The sequence below is a fragment of the Symphodus melops genome (genome assembly GCF_947650265.1).
Source record: "Symphodus melops genome assembly, chromosome: 22".
Taxonomy (NCBI): Eukaryota; Metazoa; Chordata; class Actinopteri; order Labriformes; family Labridae; genus Symphodus; species Symphodus melops.
The window spans coordinates 10,678,642-10,699,231 of NC_136712.1; the positions used below are offsets into that span (position 1 = coordinate 10,678,642).

At 43.9% G+C, this 20,590-nt stretch overlaps 2 protein-coding genes across 4 annotated transcripts in view; both read left to right on the plus strand.

Annotated features, from left to right (window-relative positions):
- The window catches only part of znf800b (zinc finger protein 800b), a 28,823-nt gene extending 22,029 nt beyond the window's left edge, over window positions 1-6,794 (plus strand). The window contains exons 6-12 of the mRNA XM_079335818.1: window positions 179-350; window positions 490-670; window positions 795-957; window positions 1,206-1,570; window positions 1,892-3,082; window positions 3,898-4,012; window positions 4,483-6,794. Of these exons, the coding sequence (XP_079191944.1) occupies window positions 179-350; window positions 490-670; window positions 795-957; window positions 1,206-1,570; window positions 1,892-3,082; window positions 3,898-3,999 (2,174 nt within the window). The 3' untranslated portion in view covers window positions 4,000-4,012; window positions 4,483-6,794. The remainder of the gene's footprint in view (window positions 1-178; window positions 351-489; window positions 671-794; window positions 958-1,205; window positions 1,571-1,891; window positions 3,083-3,897; window positions 4,013-4,482) is intronic.
- Window positions 6,795-7,781: 987 nt separating this feature from the next.
- The window catches only part of grm8a (glutamate receptor, metabotropic 8a), a 216,077-nt gene continuing 203,268 nt past the window's right edge, over window positions 7,782-20,590 (plus strand). For 2 of the 3 annotated variants that reach the window (XM_079334722.1, XM_079334720.1), the window contains exons 1-2: window positions 8,440-8,925; window positions 13,058-13,878. In XM_079334722.1, coding sequence (XP_079190848.1) covers window positions 13,336-13,878 — 543 coding nt within the window. In that variant the 5' untranslated portion in view covers window positions 8,440-8,925; window positions 13,058-13,335. Of the gene's footprint in view, window positions 8,338-8,439; window positions 8,926-13,057; window positions 13,879-20,590 lie in introns of those variants that run through there. The other variant, XM_079334721.1, reaches the window with a different exon arrangement.

A 20,590-nucleotide genomic window follows, 5' to 3' on the forward strand; every position in this document is an offset into this window, starting at 1 on the left:
TTAAGACAATCACTCAAAAACACAGATCAGCAAAGTACGATAAGATGCAATGACTTTTCTGCTGCCATAAGAGTAAGAACTGGTTCTACTGGTTCCAGTCTAGTGTTGGACCTGTAGTAAACAACTGAGACTAAACACCAAATTTACTGTTTGCTTTTTTTCCCCCGATGTTCTATAGTGGATGATCGACAGAGTGTAGCCATGAAGGACTTAGTGGATGCCATATATCCCAGAGCTGAACGGCCAGACTACGTTGTCCGACTGGAGCCCATTCAGACCACGACCAAGGCTGTGTTCCAATACCTCACCACCGAGGAGGAGCTGGCTAGATATCCATCGCACAACCCCAGGTGCGTGGATTGCTAGTGGATGAAAGTGCACTCAGTCTACTGCAGTTTTATTTCTGTCGACTTCTTGTTTGAATGGGATTCCAAGTCACTCTCTGCTTTCCATTCATCTCAGGCTGTTTTGTCTCATTGTCCTTCACAGTGCCAGGGAGAGTCCAGTGGCTTGGGAAGGGGAACAAGTGGAGGGTGTAGAAGGCAACAAGCCGAGCCAGCAGGGGGGGCCAGAGAGCCCTGGGCTCAATCACGCACAGAGGAGATGGGAGGCGGAGGAGGAGAATAAAGAGGAGCAGCCGCAGCCTGAAGACGAAGAATCCACCAGCGGGGTAGGAGGCTGGAGACGCTGCTTTAACTACCGGGGGACATGATGCTTTTGAAATCAGAAGACAGGCAGTCCACAACCAGCTGTTGATCGTAGTGTGTCATACCTGTTCTCTCCCACCTGTCCAGGTTGAAGATGTGACAATCTCTTGTTGCCTGTGCGGTCAGGACTTTAACTCTCGCCGCAGCATCAGGCGTCACTGTCGAAAGATGCACCAGACCAAACTGGAAGAGCTCCGAAAGTTCACAGAGACGCGTACAGTTCCCACAAGCCTGCTCTCTATGGTCAAAGGTAAGAAAAGTCATCTTAATGAAAGGTAACTATCAGTACTTTAATATGGTGATTAGGAAAACTACCTGACATGGACCTACTTTTAAATTGGCAACTTCAACTTTGAGTGTGAGTACAGGGTTTGGTGTGTAAGAATTTATTCACACTTGACCAGTTTTTTTTTTGTTTCTTATATCACGAAGGGAAATTGTGCCTGTTAAAGAAATTACCTGGAATTAAAAATTGAATTGTCTGCTTTTATTTTGGAGGTCGTCAGAGGACTCTTAGCACACCGACTGGGAAATCCTGCCCAGTGTGCCTCAAAAGCTTTGCAACCAAAGCCAACGTGCGTCGCCATTTCGACGAGGTGCACCGGGGCCTGCGAAGGGACACCATAACACCCGGCTTCACCTCTCGGCCCGGCCAGCCCTTCAGTCTGGAGGCCACGCCCCCCAGGAAGAGCAGCAACTCCTCTCCAACGCGCGGGCAAAACGCCAAGTCCCCCCCCGTCAGCTCAAAGACGCCGCCTCCAAACCTCAACCAGTCCAAACCTCAGAGTCCGGCCCCAGCCTCTCCGCAGGCGAACCCGGCGTCATGCCGCTGCACTCTCTGCAAGAGAAACTACAGCTCCCAGGTTTGTTGTCCTGTTTGTGACACTTTGTCATGTTGTCGAATTTTTGTCTGGGTCACGCCACTCAAATGAGCAATTATAGATTCAATCCGAACAAACAGCGTTAAATACAAAAAGACACTGAAAACTAAAACGTGTTTTCTTTCCATAAAAAACTTGAATATCAGTAATTTGTGTCATATTTTGATTGACTTTGGATTGTATAAAAATGAGAGGGCCTCCCAGGCACTTTAAAGTCTAGGGAGTTATCTGGGTCATCCTAAGTGTATATTACTTCTGTCTCTTCTCCAGAAGGAAAAAGTCTTGTTTTTGTTTCTGTTTCAGCTCATGTTGAAGAGACACATGCGCATCGTCCACAAAATATACAGCATCAAAAGTAACAAGAACGCCACCACGCCGACTCCCTCCACTCCAGCAGCCACTCCAAACAGCAGCAGCTCTCACGTCGCACCAAGCAACAACGTGCAAGTGAAGGAGGAAGCAGTGAAAGCCTCGGAGGGAGACGAGGAGGAGGAGGAGGAGGAGGACGTGGAGAGCAGCCCGGCGCCCTCGCCGAGCGGCAGCACTGGAGCGGCTAAAGGTGCTTCCGTGGCCCAGAAAGCCACGAAGGTAAAGGAGGAAGACGCTCCCCCGAGCCCAAAGGTGCCGCCTTCCTTGTCGTCTTCGAGCTCGCGCGGCGGAAACGTGTGCAGCGCGGCGCTGCCCGCCAAGTTGACCAAACTCTCCGTGGGCTTTGACTTCAAGCAGCTCTTCTGCAAGCTGTGCAAGCGGCAGTTCAGCTCCCGGCAGAATCTAACGAAGCACATTGAGCTGCACACGGACGGCAACGACATCTTCATCAAGTTCTACCGCTGCCCTCTCTGCCGCTACGAGTCGCGCCGCAAACGCGACGTCCTTCGCCATGTGACCGTGGTTCATAAGAAGTCATCCGCGTACCTGGCCAAGATCATGCCCAAACTGGAAAGCCGGGCGGTGAAGAGGCTCGCCGAGGTCGTCCTCAACAGCCCGAACCCCAGCAAGAGGACGAGCAGCAGCGTCAAAGAAGAAGTGAACGGACGCCACGTTTCCTCGTCGTCCTCCTCTTCCTCCCCCTCCCCCCCGGTCACTCGCAAGCAAGAGTGCACCGCAGCGCCTTCGGCCACCACTTCAACTTCCTCCTCCTCCTCCTCCTCCTCCTCCTCTTCCTCCTCCTCTGCCCCGCCTCCGCCTCCCCCCATCACTCGCAAACAGCAGGACCTTTCATCGCCCGTGTTGAGCCCGTCGCCCCCCGTCACCCGCAAGCAGGAGAGACAGCAGACCCACCAGCAGCATCGCCCCGTCAGCCCCCCGCTGACCCGTCGCAGCGACAAACACACGCATCAGCGCAATTCCTCCTCTGGCAGTCAAACCCCGCACACCCGACGACAGGACACCCAATCAGAGAGCTGCGGCACAGGGTCGTCCACTGAGGTCAGAGTGACCAGGAACTTCTCGCTCCACGCCTGCGACCAGTGTGGACGAGCCTTCGCCAAGAAGGTAATGGACTCTGACCAGTCTCTCCTCTTGTAAAAGAACAAGTCAAATACTCCACTGCATCAATATCAGTGTGAGGCTAATGTAAAGACTCAATGGAGGGTTCAATGGGCTTCTTTTTTTAATTTGGATCAAAATCCTTTTATTAAATATGACTCAACATTTAGAGGTTTATTACATACATTATTTAAACTCTCAAGATTGTTCCTGCCAAAAATAACACAAAACCACTTGTTCACTCTGAAATAAAATACAAATTAAAGATGTAAAGCATGTATGAACCACATCAAAAAAAAGTTTTTATACATTGATTTGGTGCCTGTGGCTTTTTATCTACAATGCAATAAATATGTGTAGAATTCTAAAGGTTTAATGCAGAATCAGATGCAATATCACTTTTTACTGAACACTAAAGAAATAACCGAAATGATTGAAATAGAAATTGGAAAGTAATCACAAAGCAGTAGATGTGCTCGTCGCAGTTTGTTCATGATCAAAATAACACTAACTTCTATTTATTAGAGCACTTTCTAAAATCCAAGTTATTAAGCCCTTCAAAATAAAACAGACAGGCCATAAGAGTCCTTTTTTTTGAAGTGAGATTGACATGAAATAAGTTTTTCTAACTCAAACTCTTCAAAAGGTTTAAGTCACGTGAAACTCGCTCCCTAATAAAGCTCCATCAAGATTGAAAGGGGTCCTTAGGAACGCTGTCACTCAATGTGTTGGAAGCTGAATAACATGCATACTTGACTGAATGAATTTCTTCATTAAAACACGAACACCTGATCTTATTTTTGTGTTCTTCTTCCCTTCAGAGGTACCTGGAGTCTCACAAGCGGAGTCATCGTAACGCAGTGACAGCAGCAGCCAGCAGGAGGAAAGGAGTCAGCACCCGCTCCAAATCTCTGGTCTGGTGAGACGCACAACACTGTAAGTATACCGAGTCTGCTGAGACTGTGTTTCTTCACGCCTGTCTGCACCTCCTCTTCTCATTCCCCCCTCCTTCTTCTTCTCGGACTCACAGTACATATATTCCCACCGTCTTGTTTTCTCTCGGCTGCAGCCGTGTTTTCAAAAACCACAACGACACGCCGCCGTGTGCTCTGCTCTTGAGCACGTGTGTGAAAGTCTGTCTGAGTTTCCTTTTGTGGTAAAAGATGCGTGTGTTGTTTGCGAACCTGACCAAAGAATGAGGAGGGGGAGTCATTCTGTAGACTTTAATAGACCAATCCTCCGTTTCCCATCTTCCTCCTTTTCATTTCTGCGTTTTAATCAGAACCATAGGCTTCGTTTTCTTGTCTTGCTTTTTGTTTATTTACCTGATTCCTCCTCGTCCTTCTGTTTTGCTCTTTTCTCACAACTTTAACTCTTCTTCTTCCTCCTCGTCTTCTCCTCTCTAGTCAGTCTGCCGGTGTTTATGAAGGGGACACACACTTAGGAAGAGGAGACCGGTACGATGAAGAGTTTCAATTTCGACAAACAATGGAGGAGTGGAACGAGCTGAGCGCAGAGATGAAGGAAACAAACAAGAGGATTGAAGTACAAAGGATTTCCTCCTTTTGCTTTGGAACCAAATACATTGTTGGAATCCGACACAATTTTTATTTTTATTTTTATTTTTTTGTCTGTGTAGTTAAATTATGAAGCCAGTCCACTGCTACGAGAAGAGAGACTGGTGACAAGAAGACACTGCGGCTGTTTCTATCTGTGTTTACTTACAACAGTGTGTACATAGAGTTCCATATGCAGGACTGACTCGTAGGGCTTTGCTCTCTGTAAAAATCCTTCAGCAAAGAGACAACAGAAGGACGAGTGTGTCCATGAAGAGGGAGGGAATCAACTGGATCGTGGACTCGACAGACAACTGGAAACAATGCACACAAACCGACCTGCCTTTTTTAGCTATCAGCATTTCAAAACAGTTTGAAAAGTAAACACTTCCTTTTCTTCCACAGCCTGAATTTGTGTTATCAGCTTTGCCGTGACCAACAGCAGCCATTTTTTTTCATCACAGGATGAATTGTTTGATTGATTGCAGGATTTGGTCAAAACAAGGAAGAAAAAGAAGAAAAAAAAAGTTTAATTTGTAGTTTTTCTTGAAAATTACATTTGTTTTTTTTTGTTTTTTTTCCTAGTTTTTGAAACTCTTCTATCCATTTCCACTCCTGTGTGTTTTCTTGTTATTTTCCCTCTTGTTTGTCGGACTGCAAGGGGGAAAAAAAATGTTCAGAAGACTTTTTCTGACTTTGACCAACCCCTGTTCACGCCCTTAAATCTTGAGCCAACTAGTCCAAATTCTCGCTGTCTTAAGACGCCCGTTAGCCTACGCCTGTGAGCTAAGGGACCGAGACAGACAGAACACCAACACCAAAAGAAATCACCGAAGTGGCACTAATTATGACGGGCTGAAGGTGACGCAATGACAATACAACCCTTTTAGAGATGCTTGATGAATATTAAATCACACCAGCTTTACGTTAATGTTCTGCTAAACGCGGATTATTTTTTACATTTAACAGCTGACATTGTTAACTCTGAGGTGTGCAACCACAGGCGGAACATCCAAAGCATCAAATGAACACGCTTATCATCCCCTTTATTGTAAATCCCTCCTGCTAATGCGCAAGAATCCAATTTACAGTCAGAGGGACGAGACGCCTGCACATACTGTATAATTGCTCTTGTGTGTTTGAATACGTTATGTGGAGAAGTTGCCGTCGGTGTCACAATAACTCTTATTTAAATCGTAGCGACCATTAATTAGTGGCTTATCGCGTTACTCCATGTGGCTCTCCAGAAATTAGTCCTCGACGTCCGATTGGCAAAAGTGCATCTTCACAGCAACGTGGCGCCCAGTGATTTCTTTATGAGGCAGTCGTGGTGGGATAACAGGATTCAACTGATACCAGCTGTTTGTGGCTCTCATCCTGACACAACGGGGGCGAAAAAGAAAGCTCAAGAGCTCTTTCCTCCAATCTGTACAATGTCGATTACACATCAAATGCTGTTTCTCACCTCCTGTCAACTTGTCCAAACCTTCACCTTGCGTGGAATCTCTTGCTTTTGCGGCCCGACGTCGTTGTCGTCGTCGTCGTCTCTGCTTTGTGCTCAAACCTCCACGGGCAGCTTTTGTTTGTTCACAGCAACAGTACCCAGAGGTAGTCTAGAAACACTGGCACGTGGTTCAAGAGGAAGATATGAAGAAAGACCAAATGTAGATACGTCTTAATGTTCAAACAGAAAGCCATGAAATGGAACAAAACCGAGAGAAAGTGAAAGACCAAACTTTCTTTTTTATAACTGCTGCAACAAGGTCTTGAAAACATGTAAATACGGATTCATCCTGGACCGGATGATATAAATAATAGTTATATCAGTCAAACTAGTTACTGAATTGTACTTAACTGTTGGTTGACCATTTCCTTTAAACATGTCTGACTAGTTACAATCTGTACGCTTTACGTTGTTCCACCATTAGTTGTTTTGTTTTTTTTCGATCTCATTCCTTTTAAAGAAGGTTTTGTTGGATTGAGTCATGAAGACCTCGACATGTTTCTTTGTGTTAGTATCACTTCTCTCATCATCAGTTGTAACGTGTTACTAAAGCTCACCTTCTGCAGAAACCTGAGGAGAGTTCCAGAAGCCTTTCAGATGTGACAAGAATGTTAAAACGAACCACTTAATAAATAAAAATGTACTGCTTCAAACCTCACCGGGTGACTTTGTGTGGCTTTTTCTTCTTTATATGACTCATAAACTTCCATCAATCATGTTTGTTTACTGTGTTTGCACAGAGGGGATTTCATTTGCCTTCTCAGGAATTGCTTCTTTCGACATTTGCATTTTCACCTTCTTTTTTTTTTTTTTTCTTTTCCTAAGATTACTCGTTTCCCTGCCTGCATTATTTCCTGTGCTGCAATACGTCATTTCTTTTGACGTCTCAAAGAGTGATACAAGGATTTATGCTGTGAATTGAATATGAGTTTGAACACATAACGAAGAGCATATGGTAAAAAGAATCAGTCTCTTTCTGCACTATGAATTAAAAAGTTTAAAAGCACACAACAGTTTCTTTACTGCTGCCAAGAAAACAAGGTTTGTTCTGTTGTTTGGTGTGGAGGTACACTTGTCAACAATGTTGGGAGGAGGTAAATGATGTGAAACTGAAAGATGCATCCAACCTTTTCCTCATGTATGAATGTTTGCATTTTCCAGTTGAGCAGGTTCTGAAGATGGTTGCATCATGGGATATGCAGGACAGGATTGGAAAGTCATGGTATCTCTGTGTTCAAGCTTGTAAAAACAAAAAAACACTCAACACTTCAAAAAGGTTGTATTTCTCAGCAGCCTCATATTGAAAGCCATGGCTAGTTAAAGACTTGTACATCTTTTATTTTGGAGGGTTCTCTCAATAGACCATGAAGGATCCTCTGGCCAAACAAAGAAACATGTCTATCAAGCAGTAGAACTGTCATGGACAACTCTGAATGGATGTGGATGAAAAAATACACCACAGCGACACCCCCCCCCCCCCCCCCCCCCCCCCCCGCCGCTGCAATTACAAACCTTTGGTCACAAGATGGCGCCATTGCCCTGAGTTCCTTTCACCTTCTTCTGCAGTGCCAAAGTCACAAATTGGACATGTTGCGCACATCTTCCACATTGTCACATGAGTGAACACCCGGGTCCGCTTTGATTGCCTGCTTTCTCTCTCCTCACAGCTTATCAAATTGTTATTACACAGCAGATGGGACGCGGTTCATTTATTTAATTCCATTCAGCCCCAAAGAGCCGTGCGTGGCGCTCTGCTTTTACAAGGGGAATCAATGGGCGCTGTAAAAATGGATTGAAGTTGAGGCAATTAAAGAGTGTGTGGCGCAACGCCTGTGTGAGCATATTTTTATGACTTATTAATGTGTTCAAATAACCAAAGCTTTCCACTGTGGAAACTATCGATCCGATTGATTAGTCATAAACTTGATTGAATGTGCGGACGACAGTGGCGCAATTAGAAGAAGATTTGGTGGCTGGAATAGGCATATGTTTCATGTTTGGTGGTGGTGTTTCATCGGTTGTGGAGTCGTGCGCTGTCCCTTTCAGCACCGACGACCGACCTGAGGAGTGTGTGTGTGTGCGCGCGCGCGCGCGCGTCAGTGTAGAAGCGACACGAGTGGACTTCACGCGGGGAAAGGGTCTATGCGCCAAGTGCGTAAAGCTTCGAGAGGGAGAAAAGGAGCACCGTGGATGGAAATCAGGTGGGTTTTACCAACAATATTGATTATGACTGACAGATTCCGTCTATGATGGATTCTCCCCTTCTCTCTCTCTCTCTCTCTCTCTCTCTCTCTCTCTCTCTCTCCCTCTCCCTCCCTCGCTCTCTCTCTCTTTCTCTCTCTCTCTATCCCTCGCTCTCTCTCTCTTTCCCTCTCTGTAGCTCACTCACATTCTTTGGTTTTGACTTCATTACAGGCAGCCTCCCTGTTTTTGTCACATTAAACAAGCGCAGGCGTAATTGCGTTTCACCGGGAAACTGCGCTGCTGGTCACGACTGCGCACTTTTTAAAAATTGAATACTTAACATCGACCACCTAAAGATGCTTTTCATTGTCTTGTCTTCGCCATTGGGATTATCATATCGGCTGTAAATCCGTTTGCTGTTGTGGAAAACATCTCTCTCTCTCTCTCTCACTCCAGGAGGACTGATATATTTGGGCGTAAAAACTGCTGAGCTCCGCAAGGAAGTTGCCTGAGGCGGACAGGGACCCTGAGGAGTCCGTGGGGGAGGCTGGAGAGACGGAGCTCCTCACCCTTCACACGCTGTCGGATCAATTTGATTTCCTGAGGTACTTCATGCAATCATTCTGTATTTTTATTTTTTTTAAGCACCTCCTGTTTTTCTCTGGGTGTTTTCCCTCTAGTGATGAGTACTCTGGCTTATTTATTGTCTCAGTTCCTTTTGCTGCCTATTTCTTATGGGACTCTATTCATATCCCGATTTATTCTTTTCATTTCACCTGGAATCTGCGTTAGGTGAGTAGAAAGAGGTATGTTTCATTTAGAGGAACTCAATATTACCCTGCTTTAAACAGCCATGAGCAAAAGCCCCATAATTTGCCTTCCCTAAAGATATCAATGTGATGGTGTACCTCTGCTTTCACAGTGGATGGCACTGTCTTAATTAGGGTGCAATCAGAATACCATCAATTCTGTGCAGAAAGGAAGCCTATAGCGCTGTATAATGAGCTCCAACCATAGACTTTGATCTCCCATTTTTATATCTGAACCTGTAGGCTGCGTTTTATCTCCAGACACATGACTTAATCATGTTAGAAGCATGGGCTTTCAGAAATAAAGGCTGTGCTATAGTCTGTCTGTTCCTAAGCAATGTAAGCTATGGGACTTCAATGAATTATTATGTATAAAAATCAATCCAAACATGACATAGAACATGGGTTGTAAGTCTTTCCATTTGGTGATGTTGTAGAGAAAATGTGTAGGATTTGCACACAGTTTTGATTAAATGCCGTGCATGGGTGTCTTTTCCATATACTGTGTGTATTTTTAGGAAATGCCTCATTATGAATGTATTCACATAAGCCAGTGCCTCACTGAATTAGGGGGTGTATCCACAGAGGGGGTGTGTGTGGGTGGGTGAAGATGGAAGGATCACCATTCTGCCCACGATCTTGATTGATTCACAGAAAAATCCGCTTAAAAGTGGTGAAGACGGTTGAGCAAAAGGCATTAAGAAGAGTAACATATCAATAGAAAGAGACGTAGAAGGAGGTGACAGAGATTGTGAGGTAAAATAGACAGAAATGGTTGAATGGAAGCCTCAGAGAAACACCTACTATGATAGGGAGAGAGAGAGAGAGGGAGAGGGAGAGAGAGAGAGAGAGAGAAAAGCTATCAGTTTTTGAAAAGAGCAGCACACTCCCCAGAGAAATGAGGAGGTGACGACGAGGAGACAGTGGCAGAGAAGAATGGAATGATAGAAAAAGAAAAGGTGTGAATGAGAAAAGGAAGAAAAAAAGCAGATGGAGACAATTAAAGAATCTAGGGAGGAGGAAGAAGTGAAGGAATGTGGGAAAGGAAGCGGGGCAAGAAGGCCAAATGAGAGGAAAAAATAGATGCAGAGAAACCAAAAAGCAGACGGGATAAAACAAGTGAAGAACAAGAAGTGGGGAACACTCACCTGCACAGCCAGGCAGGGGTTTAAATGAAAACGAGGGATGAGCCAGCTGAAGCCTCCCAGGGTTTGACCCTCTTCATGTTTGAGTCAGGGAACCTCCTTTTTGGTACGTTTGGTGCCTTCCATTAGGCTGCCACATGGGGGGGGAAAGTCTTTCTTTTTTTTTTTGCCTTTGTAAGGCGTCATAAAGGCCAAGGTCTCCCATGGGTGCTTAGGACTAAAAGAGTAATAGCCGAGATCAGGTTGTTGGGTGAGAAATACTGTGTCGATGCACCGTATGACCACGCAGTCAGACAGGAGCGTCATCAGCGTAAATGAGACGTGAAACATTTAATAACCTCAGGGCCTTAGTTCACTCATGAAACGCATACATCTGATTTATGTTGACACATCTCCTAAGAGCGTTGCATGTAGTTACATCATGAATTAACTTTTTTTTTTTAAATCATGAATATGCTCTCCCCAGATTAAAGACATCCATTAGGTCAATTTAAGTCCGTGTGGAAGCTCCCCCTGATGGGAAGATCCCATTTCCGAGAACGGAAAAGATGAAACGCCAGAGAGAGATGATCAACAGAAACTGAGTCTGAGAGCTACAGTGGCTCCTATTAGGGCTATATTTAGCCTGAGTCCAAGGAAAAAGTGTTGAATAAACAATATTGTGGCAAGAAGAGTAGTGGCTAACCTATATGTAAAGCAGGGGTTCTAATCATAGAGGGTTGGCTGAGTATGAGTGGCTTTGACCTAATTCTTTACAGGGAGGAAGCAGCGGGGGAGAGACAGCTTGCGCCAATGTTTTGAAGTTGGACCGCAATACCCAATTTAACCCACTAGGTGTGAGAGTTACACATGGCTCCTTGAAGAAAGCTTTAAGCGTGTAAAAGAGTAGTTTCTGATCCTTAGGCAGTAGAAAAGATGCTGTTAAAATAATCATCAGGGCCTCATATGACATGATGGAGGGACTCTGGATCAAACCAGAGCAGAAGGCCTATCAATGGTGTAAAAATGATCTTCCACATTCAGGTTGATAATGTGCTTTAGAGATGTGTACAGTACAGACAGTCACATTTGCAATTCATTAAATTACCTCACTCTAACTTCCCCAAAGCAAGCCTGAAGTCCTTTGGCCCCTTTGGGTCCATTGCCCACGGCAGTTTTACCTACTTGGTATTCTAGCCTTGAATATAGCCTGAGTTCATAAATGCATATAATCCACTCTTGGATGTTTGAAAGTGAAATGTGAATATGCTAATGGAACACTATAGCTTCCATACTCCTAGCACTATAGCAAAGAGAGGGTTAGCTTAGCTTAGCATAAAGACTAAAAGCAAGGAGGGATAGCTTGCCTATTTGTGTCCCTGAGAGAAAAAAAAAAACTGCCAGTTTAACTTAAGCCCAACTGAAATGTTTATTTTTTTGCTCAGTCTGGGCTAAATGATGAGAGGTTTTGCAACAGATGGACCTGCAATAAACAAAAAAAATCCTCTTCTTTATACTTAAGATGTTTCCTACTTTTCTAAGTCTTTTCAATAAGGCTGAGCTAACTAGCTGCTTGGTGGACACCAGAGTTACATTGATCCTCATATGTAAAGCAGCCTTGAATTATTAGATGAATCCAATATCGTGAGTAATTCTTTACGCAGCAAATGTTTTTTTTTAAGAAAACGTGACTACTAAGAGATCTCATGCTAACAATTGATCTAGCTATGCATACCTGTTTTCAAATCTGTTCCCACAGTTTACAAATACATGTGCATGGATATGCAATTGATTGGCACAGTTTCCGAAACTGTGCGCACAGATTTGTAAACTGTAGGAAGGGATTGACGAACATCCTTTTTGCCTTGCAGGGCTCCATATATGACTACTTAAGGACAAAACTTTGCAAAAACTTTGCTCTGACATTCTCCACCATTAATATCCTGAACTGAAAGCACATTAGCTGAAAGCACATTAGCACTTGTATCATGACCAGGTTGGTTCACTTTTCAGCACATAATGCTGTTAACGAGTCAAAACAACATTGAAAATTTAAACTACCTCTTAAGATTTCAAGCCCTGTGTTTGTTTGTTTGCGTATGTGTGTCTGTTTGTAGCTAGCTTAAGAGGATGTAATATGTTCATTTAGCTGCAGCAGAAACAACAGGTGTCGTTGAAAGATGCAGCATGCTTGCTCCAAGGTGCCACTCTCGTTTTCACCGCCGTCTCCTGTTTCTCTCACACTGTCTCACATGGTTTCACTTTCTGTCTCTCCTCCTTCATCTTCCCTCTCCTCAGTCTGTGTCTCTCTCTCCCCCCTCCCCCCTTCCTCTCCTGCTCTCCTCATCTCCGCTGCAGCAGGTAGTCTGAGCCTCTGCGCGTATAGCCCAGGGTTCTCCACTGTCAATTTAACAGCTGTTCCACTCATCGATATGCCAAGAGAGGAGTGTGAATGTGTGTGTTTGTGCAGAGGTGATTATAAACTGACAGACTTTGGGTTTTCAATTATAGAATGTAAGTGCAAATTTGACAGCTCCTCCTGGAAAGATACACATGTGAGTGTGTACAGGTAAATGAGCGTGTGTGTATTTGGGATTTTTTAAAAACATTTTTATGCTTGGCTGCATTTTTCTTGAGCCCGTGAGTGTTTTACTCATGTTTGTCATGTGGACCATGCATCCCAACAGCCAACAGCAGCTTGATGTTCACATCACACTGGTGCTCAAACTTCCCCTCTCTCTCTCTCTCTCTCTCTCTCTCTCTCTCTCTCTCTCTCTCTCTCTCTCTCTGTCTCTTTTTAACAGGCTCTGCTGAAGATGTGACTTGTGGATAACAGCATCAACCAGAGCTACATTTCTACAGTACTGCCACATTTGAACGAAATCCTTCTCTGCATCACGCTGCCTTTTCTGGAATATGATTTGCTCATGGGGCTCGGCTAGCTCCACCCCCGGGGACCTTTTCCCCTCCCTTTTTGACCAATAGGAAGACCCCTGGTTGTATTCCTCAATACTCATCCTGAGTTTTAGAATATCTTTTGTAAAGATCACATTGGCTGTTGTCTGGTAATCATTAGTTGATCATGCAACCACAGTGGAACCCGGCATCCTCCCGAGGTTCTCCCTCTGCCTTCTTCCTGCTTATGGCGACTTCCTACACCTGGCTCCTTCCTGTCACCTCCCCTCAAAGGATCCCAATAGACCCCCAGGCCGCACCTGAGTATGCCCACTCCATCCGTCTGGATGGGGACATCATCCTCGGTGGATTATTTCCTGTGCACTCAAGGGGGGATCGCGGCACACCCTGCGGGGAGCTGAAAAAGGAAAAGGGCATCCATCGTTTAGAGGCCATGATGTTCGCCATTGATCTGATCAACAAGGACCCCGAGTTGCTGCCTAACATCACACTGGGGGCCCGAATCTTGGATACCTGCTCCAGGGACACATACGCGCTGGAGCAGTCCCTGACGTTTGTGCAAGCCTTAATAGAGAGGGATGGATCTGATGTTCGCTGCGCTAATGGAGACCCTCCGATCTTCACAAAGCCAGATAAAATCGTAGGGGTGATTGGAGCTGCAGCTAGCTCTGTGTCCATCATGGTGGCCAACATCTTGCGCCTGTTCAAGGTAAGATTTAACGAATCTCTTCCTGTCTTTGTTTTTATCTTGGTGTGAAGAATTCAGTGCATTCGATTTGCACCCGTCCCCTTACAGAACTTATTTCTTCTTCAACATTTTTTAGCCTGTGCGTTAGCCTTAAAGATCCCAAAGTGTGGATTTATCTCCCATGTATGTGTGGGGAGAGATGTGTCAAGATGTTTCAAGTGGTGCTTGTAAAGAAAGCCTGTGTGTGTGTGTGTGTGTGTGCGTGTGCGTGTGTGTGTGTTTGTGCTGGGGAGCTTAGATCATTCCTGGCTTGTGGTCGAGCCAAATAAAAATGGCTGCCAAACACGGGTATCAATTACAGCTGAAATCTGTCAACAGCCACTTCATTCAGTGCGTGCGCATGAATGTGTTTGTGCGGTGCCCGATTGGACATGTCTTTGTGTTGATGTGTTTTAAACATGTGTGGGCTTAATTGAGCATCCTCAAGGGTTCTCATGTGAATGCATGTGGCTGTGTTCCTCTTCTTTGTGCTGCACCTGTCTGCAATGGAGAACACTCTCTAGGTGTGTGTTTGTATGAGCACTTTACGAGTGTGTGTGTGTGTGTGTGTGTGTGTGCGTGTGTGTGTGTGTTGGCATTGTCATCATTAGCTGAACAGGGGCTGATGGATGGCCGTATGATTGTGAAATATGGTTCCCGTAATGACGCCCATGGCATTTCACATCCACATCTATCCCAGGCACTTGCACAGCAAGTCTGTGCGTTTGCTGCCGCATGATTTCTGGTTCCTTTTCCCTCAGAAATCCTTACCTTAGTGTGTGTGTAAAGGTGTGTGTGTGTTTGAAATGCTTGTTAACAACGACTCTGTGCTTTGAGTGAGAGATTTGCACATTAAAAAAAACAACAACGAAACGTGATTTATGTCAGGTTCCTTCACAGAGCGCCTTCTTGACTGCACACTGCCTCCTTCACATTTACCTAATGCGATTAGGTGTGTCCTCTGTGTGTGCGTGTGCGTGTGCGTGTGTGTGTGTGTGTGTGTGTGTGTGTGTGTGTGTACATGTGTGAAAATTGTATATCAGTGTGGGAGTGAATCTTGAGTGTCCACCGATGTCTAACAGCATGTTTGAGTAAGTGTTCAACTGATTGTATGTGTGGGAGTTTTAAGGATTAGTCAACGTACCTGTGTGTGTGTGTGCGTGCGTGTGTGTGTGTGTGTGTGTGTGTGTGTGTGTGTGTGTGTGTGTGTGTGTGTGTGATGGTATCAAATAATCCAGCAGAAGCCTGTGACATTGGTATTATATGACATAAGACTGTATCTCTCTGCACGGTTTAACATGAATAATGCAGCATGCATCACAGACTGTAAATAGTACTGTATGTAGCATGCACACGCGCGCACACACACACACACACACACACACACACACACACACACATGCTGCAATAAACATATGTCTTTATAAATGGGCTAATCTGACAGTGCCAGTCACAGCTAGTCGCCCACTCAACACAAGGGGCTCAGTAGCCGCAGCGAGTGTGTGTGTGTGCGTGCGTGTGTGTGTGTGTTACTTCTTATCTAGCTGCAGACAAAAGAGATTCAAACAACAGATTGTGTGAAAATTCCACATCCAAATCCCCAAGAAAACACACGCTTTCTTTTCTAGAATTTTTTTTCTCTTCCGGCAAGGAAACGCTCGGCTCTCAGTCACAAAGAAAATCTGAGTTGAACCAAAGTTATTGGTGTCCCTTTTGTTGGATTTTCTTTTGAAGATAATCTTTAACCGTTCTCGCTTTGTGGGGATGATACAGAGTGGAGAGAGGGGATGACATGAGATGTAATATGAAGAAACTTTGTTAATCCTTTTGGGGAAACCAGGCTGTCCCAGCAGTGTAGCTCAGAGGAAATTCCAAAGGAACTTAGCATATAAAAGAAACAGTGCAAATGGAGGTCATCCAAACACACGACGCAGGCAATTTCACAACTGCATTTAACGTCAACAGATGGATAACAGTGTTTAAAATAGCTGTGATGTATTATTTTGATGGCTGTGGACACGTCACTTGTGATAACTTTATACTCACAGGCGTAATGGCTGACGTCAGAGAATGTTAGGCGTGTGAAGGGTAAACGTTGTTGTTTCCCTTCTGTGAACGTTGGTGTCACTTTGAGATCGTTTGAACACGTACCAACACGTTTCTTCTTTTCAGAGAAATCTTGCTGGTGCCGTACGCCGTTATTAATAGTGTAACGAATGATCGGGGGAAAAAAGTCTCAGAACAAGACTTTATACGGCTGTATCCTTAAAAAGAAAAGGACATGTACCACTTAGTGGTGGTTTTGTATGTGCAATTAAAAAAAACATTTTTAAGGTATAAAAAGAAAGAATCGCCATCTGATAATACAAAACTAGTTGGTTTGTAAAAAGATCATGATTTGGGTTAAAAGACACACACACACACACACACACATGCCGATGTCGACATTTTAGGTATTTTCTAATGTATGTATTTTTCTGCTGTAATCACTGATCCTCAGTAAGTTAATGCTCATTGATTGTTTTTGTACAAAGTATGTATTTACAGCACAGGATTTTTGAGCCTAAAGGACTTTTGTTCATTTTTCAAATCATTTACAGGCAAATTTATCAGCTTAAGTTTTCACTTTACAATCTTATTACATATATAAACTTGTGTATATTGTGTATATAAACTGTGTGTGTGTGTGTGTGTGTGTGTGTGTGTGTGTGTGTGTGTGTAACGGGGGACATCCTCACTCTCTCACAATGCAATGAATGGCGCCTCTTTACTCAGTGTCTCTCACGCTGTGTATTGGACGCTGACAATGAGATTCAATTCATAAATTGATAAGTGGTGTGTGTCCCCTGGTGAGAGCAAATGGAATGACTTTGCCTAAGGGAATTTAGAAAACACTGTCTCCCCTTTCATTCAATCAGCGTCAGTTCCACTTGATTCCACTTGGGGCTTTCAAACACACGCACGCACACACACACACACACACACACACACACACACACACACACACACACACACACACACTCAGACTTTTTTTTTTTTCCTTTTCAAAAGACAACTTATTATTTGTGTCTCTGCTGGTGGTTTTAACAAAGTTATGTGTTCCAAAGCCAAGGTCAGAAGCCGAAATCTTTCCCACGCTCTCCTGTAGTTCGGCTGTGCAGGAGACGGCGTGTGAGCAATGTGTGTGGGTGTGCTATTACTCAAGGTTTGCATCCTAGTTAAGTATGTCTTATATGCATCCATCCATCTGTGTACATATGTATGAGGAAAAATAGCTCCAGACGAGCCTTACAATTGCTTCCATAATTCAGCCGCAGCCTTCTGTCCTCTCTACCTGTCGGGGGAATTAACTACTGCACCGTGTGATATCGCTGATGTATTCATCTGCTTGTGTATCACCATCGCCATGATTGCTTTTCTGAGGACTGCTCTGTGATATTTGAGGGGTGGATATTGTGCCACGCTTTCTGCGACATGAGCATCCTCGGTCCCAGGAGGTGACACTATGAGAATGATTCCACAGCACATGCATAAAGGAAATGTTTTTTTTTTCTTCCTCTTCTTCTTCTTCTTCTTTGTGCAGAAAATCTGTTCTGAACACAGCGCCCGCATGCACATGCAAAATCAAATCTTACATTTTCTGCCGTTGAGCAAATTAGCGAGAGCAAATGTTTGCTCAAACCCCTTGAAGTGTACAGAAGGCTGGGGCTCCTGTGCACTTAAAAGCTGTGCCTGAACTATCTTCTTTTCAGGCACAGCAACACCCTCTGAATTACAAATCAATTTGCTTCACGAGGATGGCAACAGCTGCATTAAAATGCAATTAACAGGAGATGCGCTAATTTTATTCAGACTGCAATTCAGACCTAATTCCTTGCTGATTTGCTATTATGTGCCAAGGTCAAGCAGAGTTTGGGGTACAGTCTTGTCCTAATCCTGCAGACTATTTGATTAAATAATTACAGGCAAGGGGGGAAAGAGTGTAAGAGACATTTGCGGGAAGAGAAAGAACAAGGGTGTAGGACACTAACAAAGAGAAAGGCTTTAATGAGAGAAGAAGCAGAGCAAAGAAAGACAAAGACAAGATAAAAATGGCAAGGAGACAAAGCGAGCTGCAGCTACAGTAGCATCCTCTAGAGTGTAATGATGTGGTGTTGATTGCTTTCATTGAGGCATTCTGCATTGAGAGGGTGATGATAATGAAGGCACAGTGCACACTGAGCAAACAGGGAAACTCATTAAGACACAAGTGGGGCTCTGTTTTTTTTTTTTTTTTTTTGTGCCAACTTCCTTGTTTGTGCCTGAACATGTGTGCACTCACATCGCTTCACTTTTGGCAGCAGGAAAATATCGGCGTCGTGACAGACTGGCAGGACGCGATCATCCAACCTCTACTAACGAAGGCAGACTTAATGAGCAAATGGTTAATGAAGGGAGACTTAATTGTCCTTCTGAAATTATTTATTACTTTAATTTATTGAGTGTTGCCTGGAGAGGAGTCATTTACAAGAGCCGTGTGAAAAGTGCGAACATGTTCTAAATTGGATTTGTTAGCAGTTGAATAGAGCAAATCCTTTTGATCTGGGTTTGGAAGTGACTAGCAGGAAAGTTGGATGTACAGTTTTTCCAGGTATTAAGGTGCTTGAAATTGTGTTAATGCAAAGCTGAACCGGATTTTTGAAGTGCATAATTTGTCAAACGCCTTCCTTAAAAAGGCAACGTTTGCTTTAAAGCGCTCTACAGTCAGTGCAATGCATCCATCTTGTTTACTTCTTTGAATCTTTCTTTGTGGGCCTCTATATGCCTTTATTTGACAGATGGGACATTGGATGGAGTCAAAGCAGGGCAAGCAAGGAAAGAAGTCACAAGTGGGATTTGAACCTGGCCCACCTGCTTGAAGGAGTGTTTTCATAGACTTTTGATAGTTGCAAGGAATACTCTAATATAATATTTTTATTTTATTTAATTTTTACTCACATTTTATAAGTTAGACAAGTTATATTGACACCTGCAGGAAAGGTAACATTTATGTCGTATTTGGGAATGTAACGATGCAGCAGAATGAGTGACCTTGCTGAGTTTATTTTACAGAATGTGAAAATGATCCTAATTCACAACCTACAAAAATCAAAAAGAAACTATTAGAGATTCGAGTGAATGTTTCCATGTTGTATTTGTAATGCCTCGAACCGCTGCCATGGGAGACAATTGACAGCACGCTAAAGAAAACAGACTTTAACATTTCACACAGCATTTTTTTGAAAGATTTATTTTTGTATTTTTACAGAGATGGGACAGTGGAAAGAGTTGTAAATCAGGGAGATAGAGATTGGGGAATGTGGGAACAGTGCCACTGGTCAGATTCAGGACACAGGCCGCTCACGAAGAGAACTACAGCCTCCATACGTGGGGACACGCTAACAACGAGGCTACTAGCGCCCCCCCCCACTGCAGATTTTATAATAAGTGATTAATTTCATTGTTGCATGAAAGCAGGTTGAGATTTTTCTCAGGAAACAGTACCTACATATGTGCAGGAGAGAATCAGCACAAAGAAAAGATGCACCAGTTTGTCCAGAGGGGGCGAAATAATCCACACAAACCTGACGCTCCTTACAGGACACGTGTAACTAAGACTAGTTTTTATGTTTTTCACTACTTCTGAAGTATTTCCTGAGTTAGGTTCATTGCATGAAAACACATTTTCAAAGTACAACAAAGGGTCAGAAACAAAAAGGGACTATAAATATAATTACCAGACTTCTCTTGGAAGGTGCTGCTTTCTGCTGCAGCCTCTATAATCCACCATGCACACACATACACACAATCACATATCAACACAAGTACACTCACAGCTTTCGACAAAATGTAATTTAAAGTTTAATCAAGTTCTCTGATGAGAAAGCAGAGGTCAATCGAATGAAAGTGCTGATGTGTTAATGTGTGGATTTATTTGTGTCCACTTGGCCATGAAGGTGTGTTTATGTGGGGTTTCCTGAAAGGCAGTAATTGAATGTGTGTGTTTGTGAGGGAGATGGAAAACGAGATAGAGTTTCTGTATTATCTGCATGTGTGGAGAGCATTATAGTAGAGTGAGATTCTATCTGTCCTCTTCCTTTCATCAGGCGTGCGGCTGAATAGAAGATCAGATAAAGGGCAAGTGAAGCCATTACACATGGGCAGGCGTTGATTTGTAATAGCAGGTAAATAAATAACTTGTATCTAATACAATTGGTGACGGCTGTGTCACATTTATATCGTACGGTAACATACAGGAACATTGTCACAGTGGACACTTGCCTTTCCACTTTTGTCTGGTTGTAGAGAGACTAATGTCCCCGAAAAACAAAGCCTATCCATTTCTGTCATAGGTCTATATGGAATAGAGAGAGCCTTTTATCTCCAACGTATGACCCCCACCCCTTGCAGCTAAACTCGAGGGCCCCATGAATGAAAAGTCGACTCCTCCTCCCTGGCCTGAAGAGAGGGAGCATCGAGAACAAAGTCATGCCACACAGAAATAAAAAATGTGGTTATGATTTCATGTTCTTCTAAAGCAATACCAAACACACAAGTCTAACATAGAGTTCATTATATTTTATGGAGTTAATTGTACTGAGTACATTTTACACACTTTGAGCTTGAACATGACAAACTCTTCAGTCACAGTTGATCTGTGACTGTCGTGATGCGG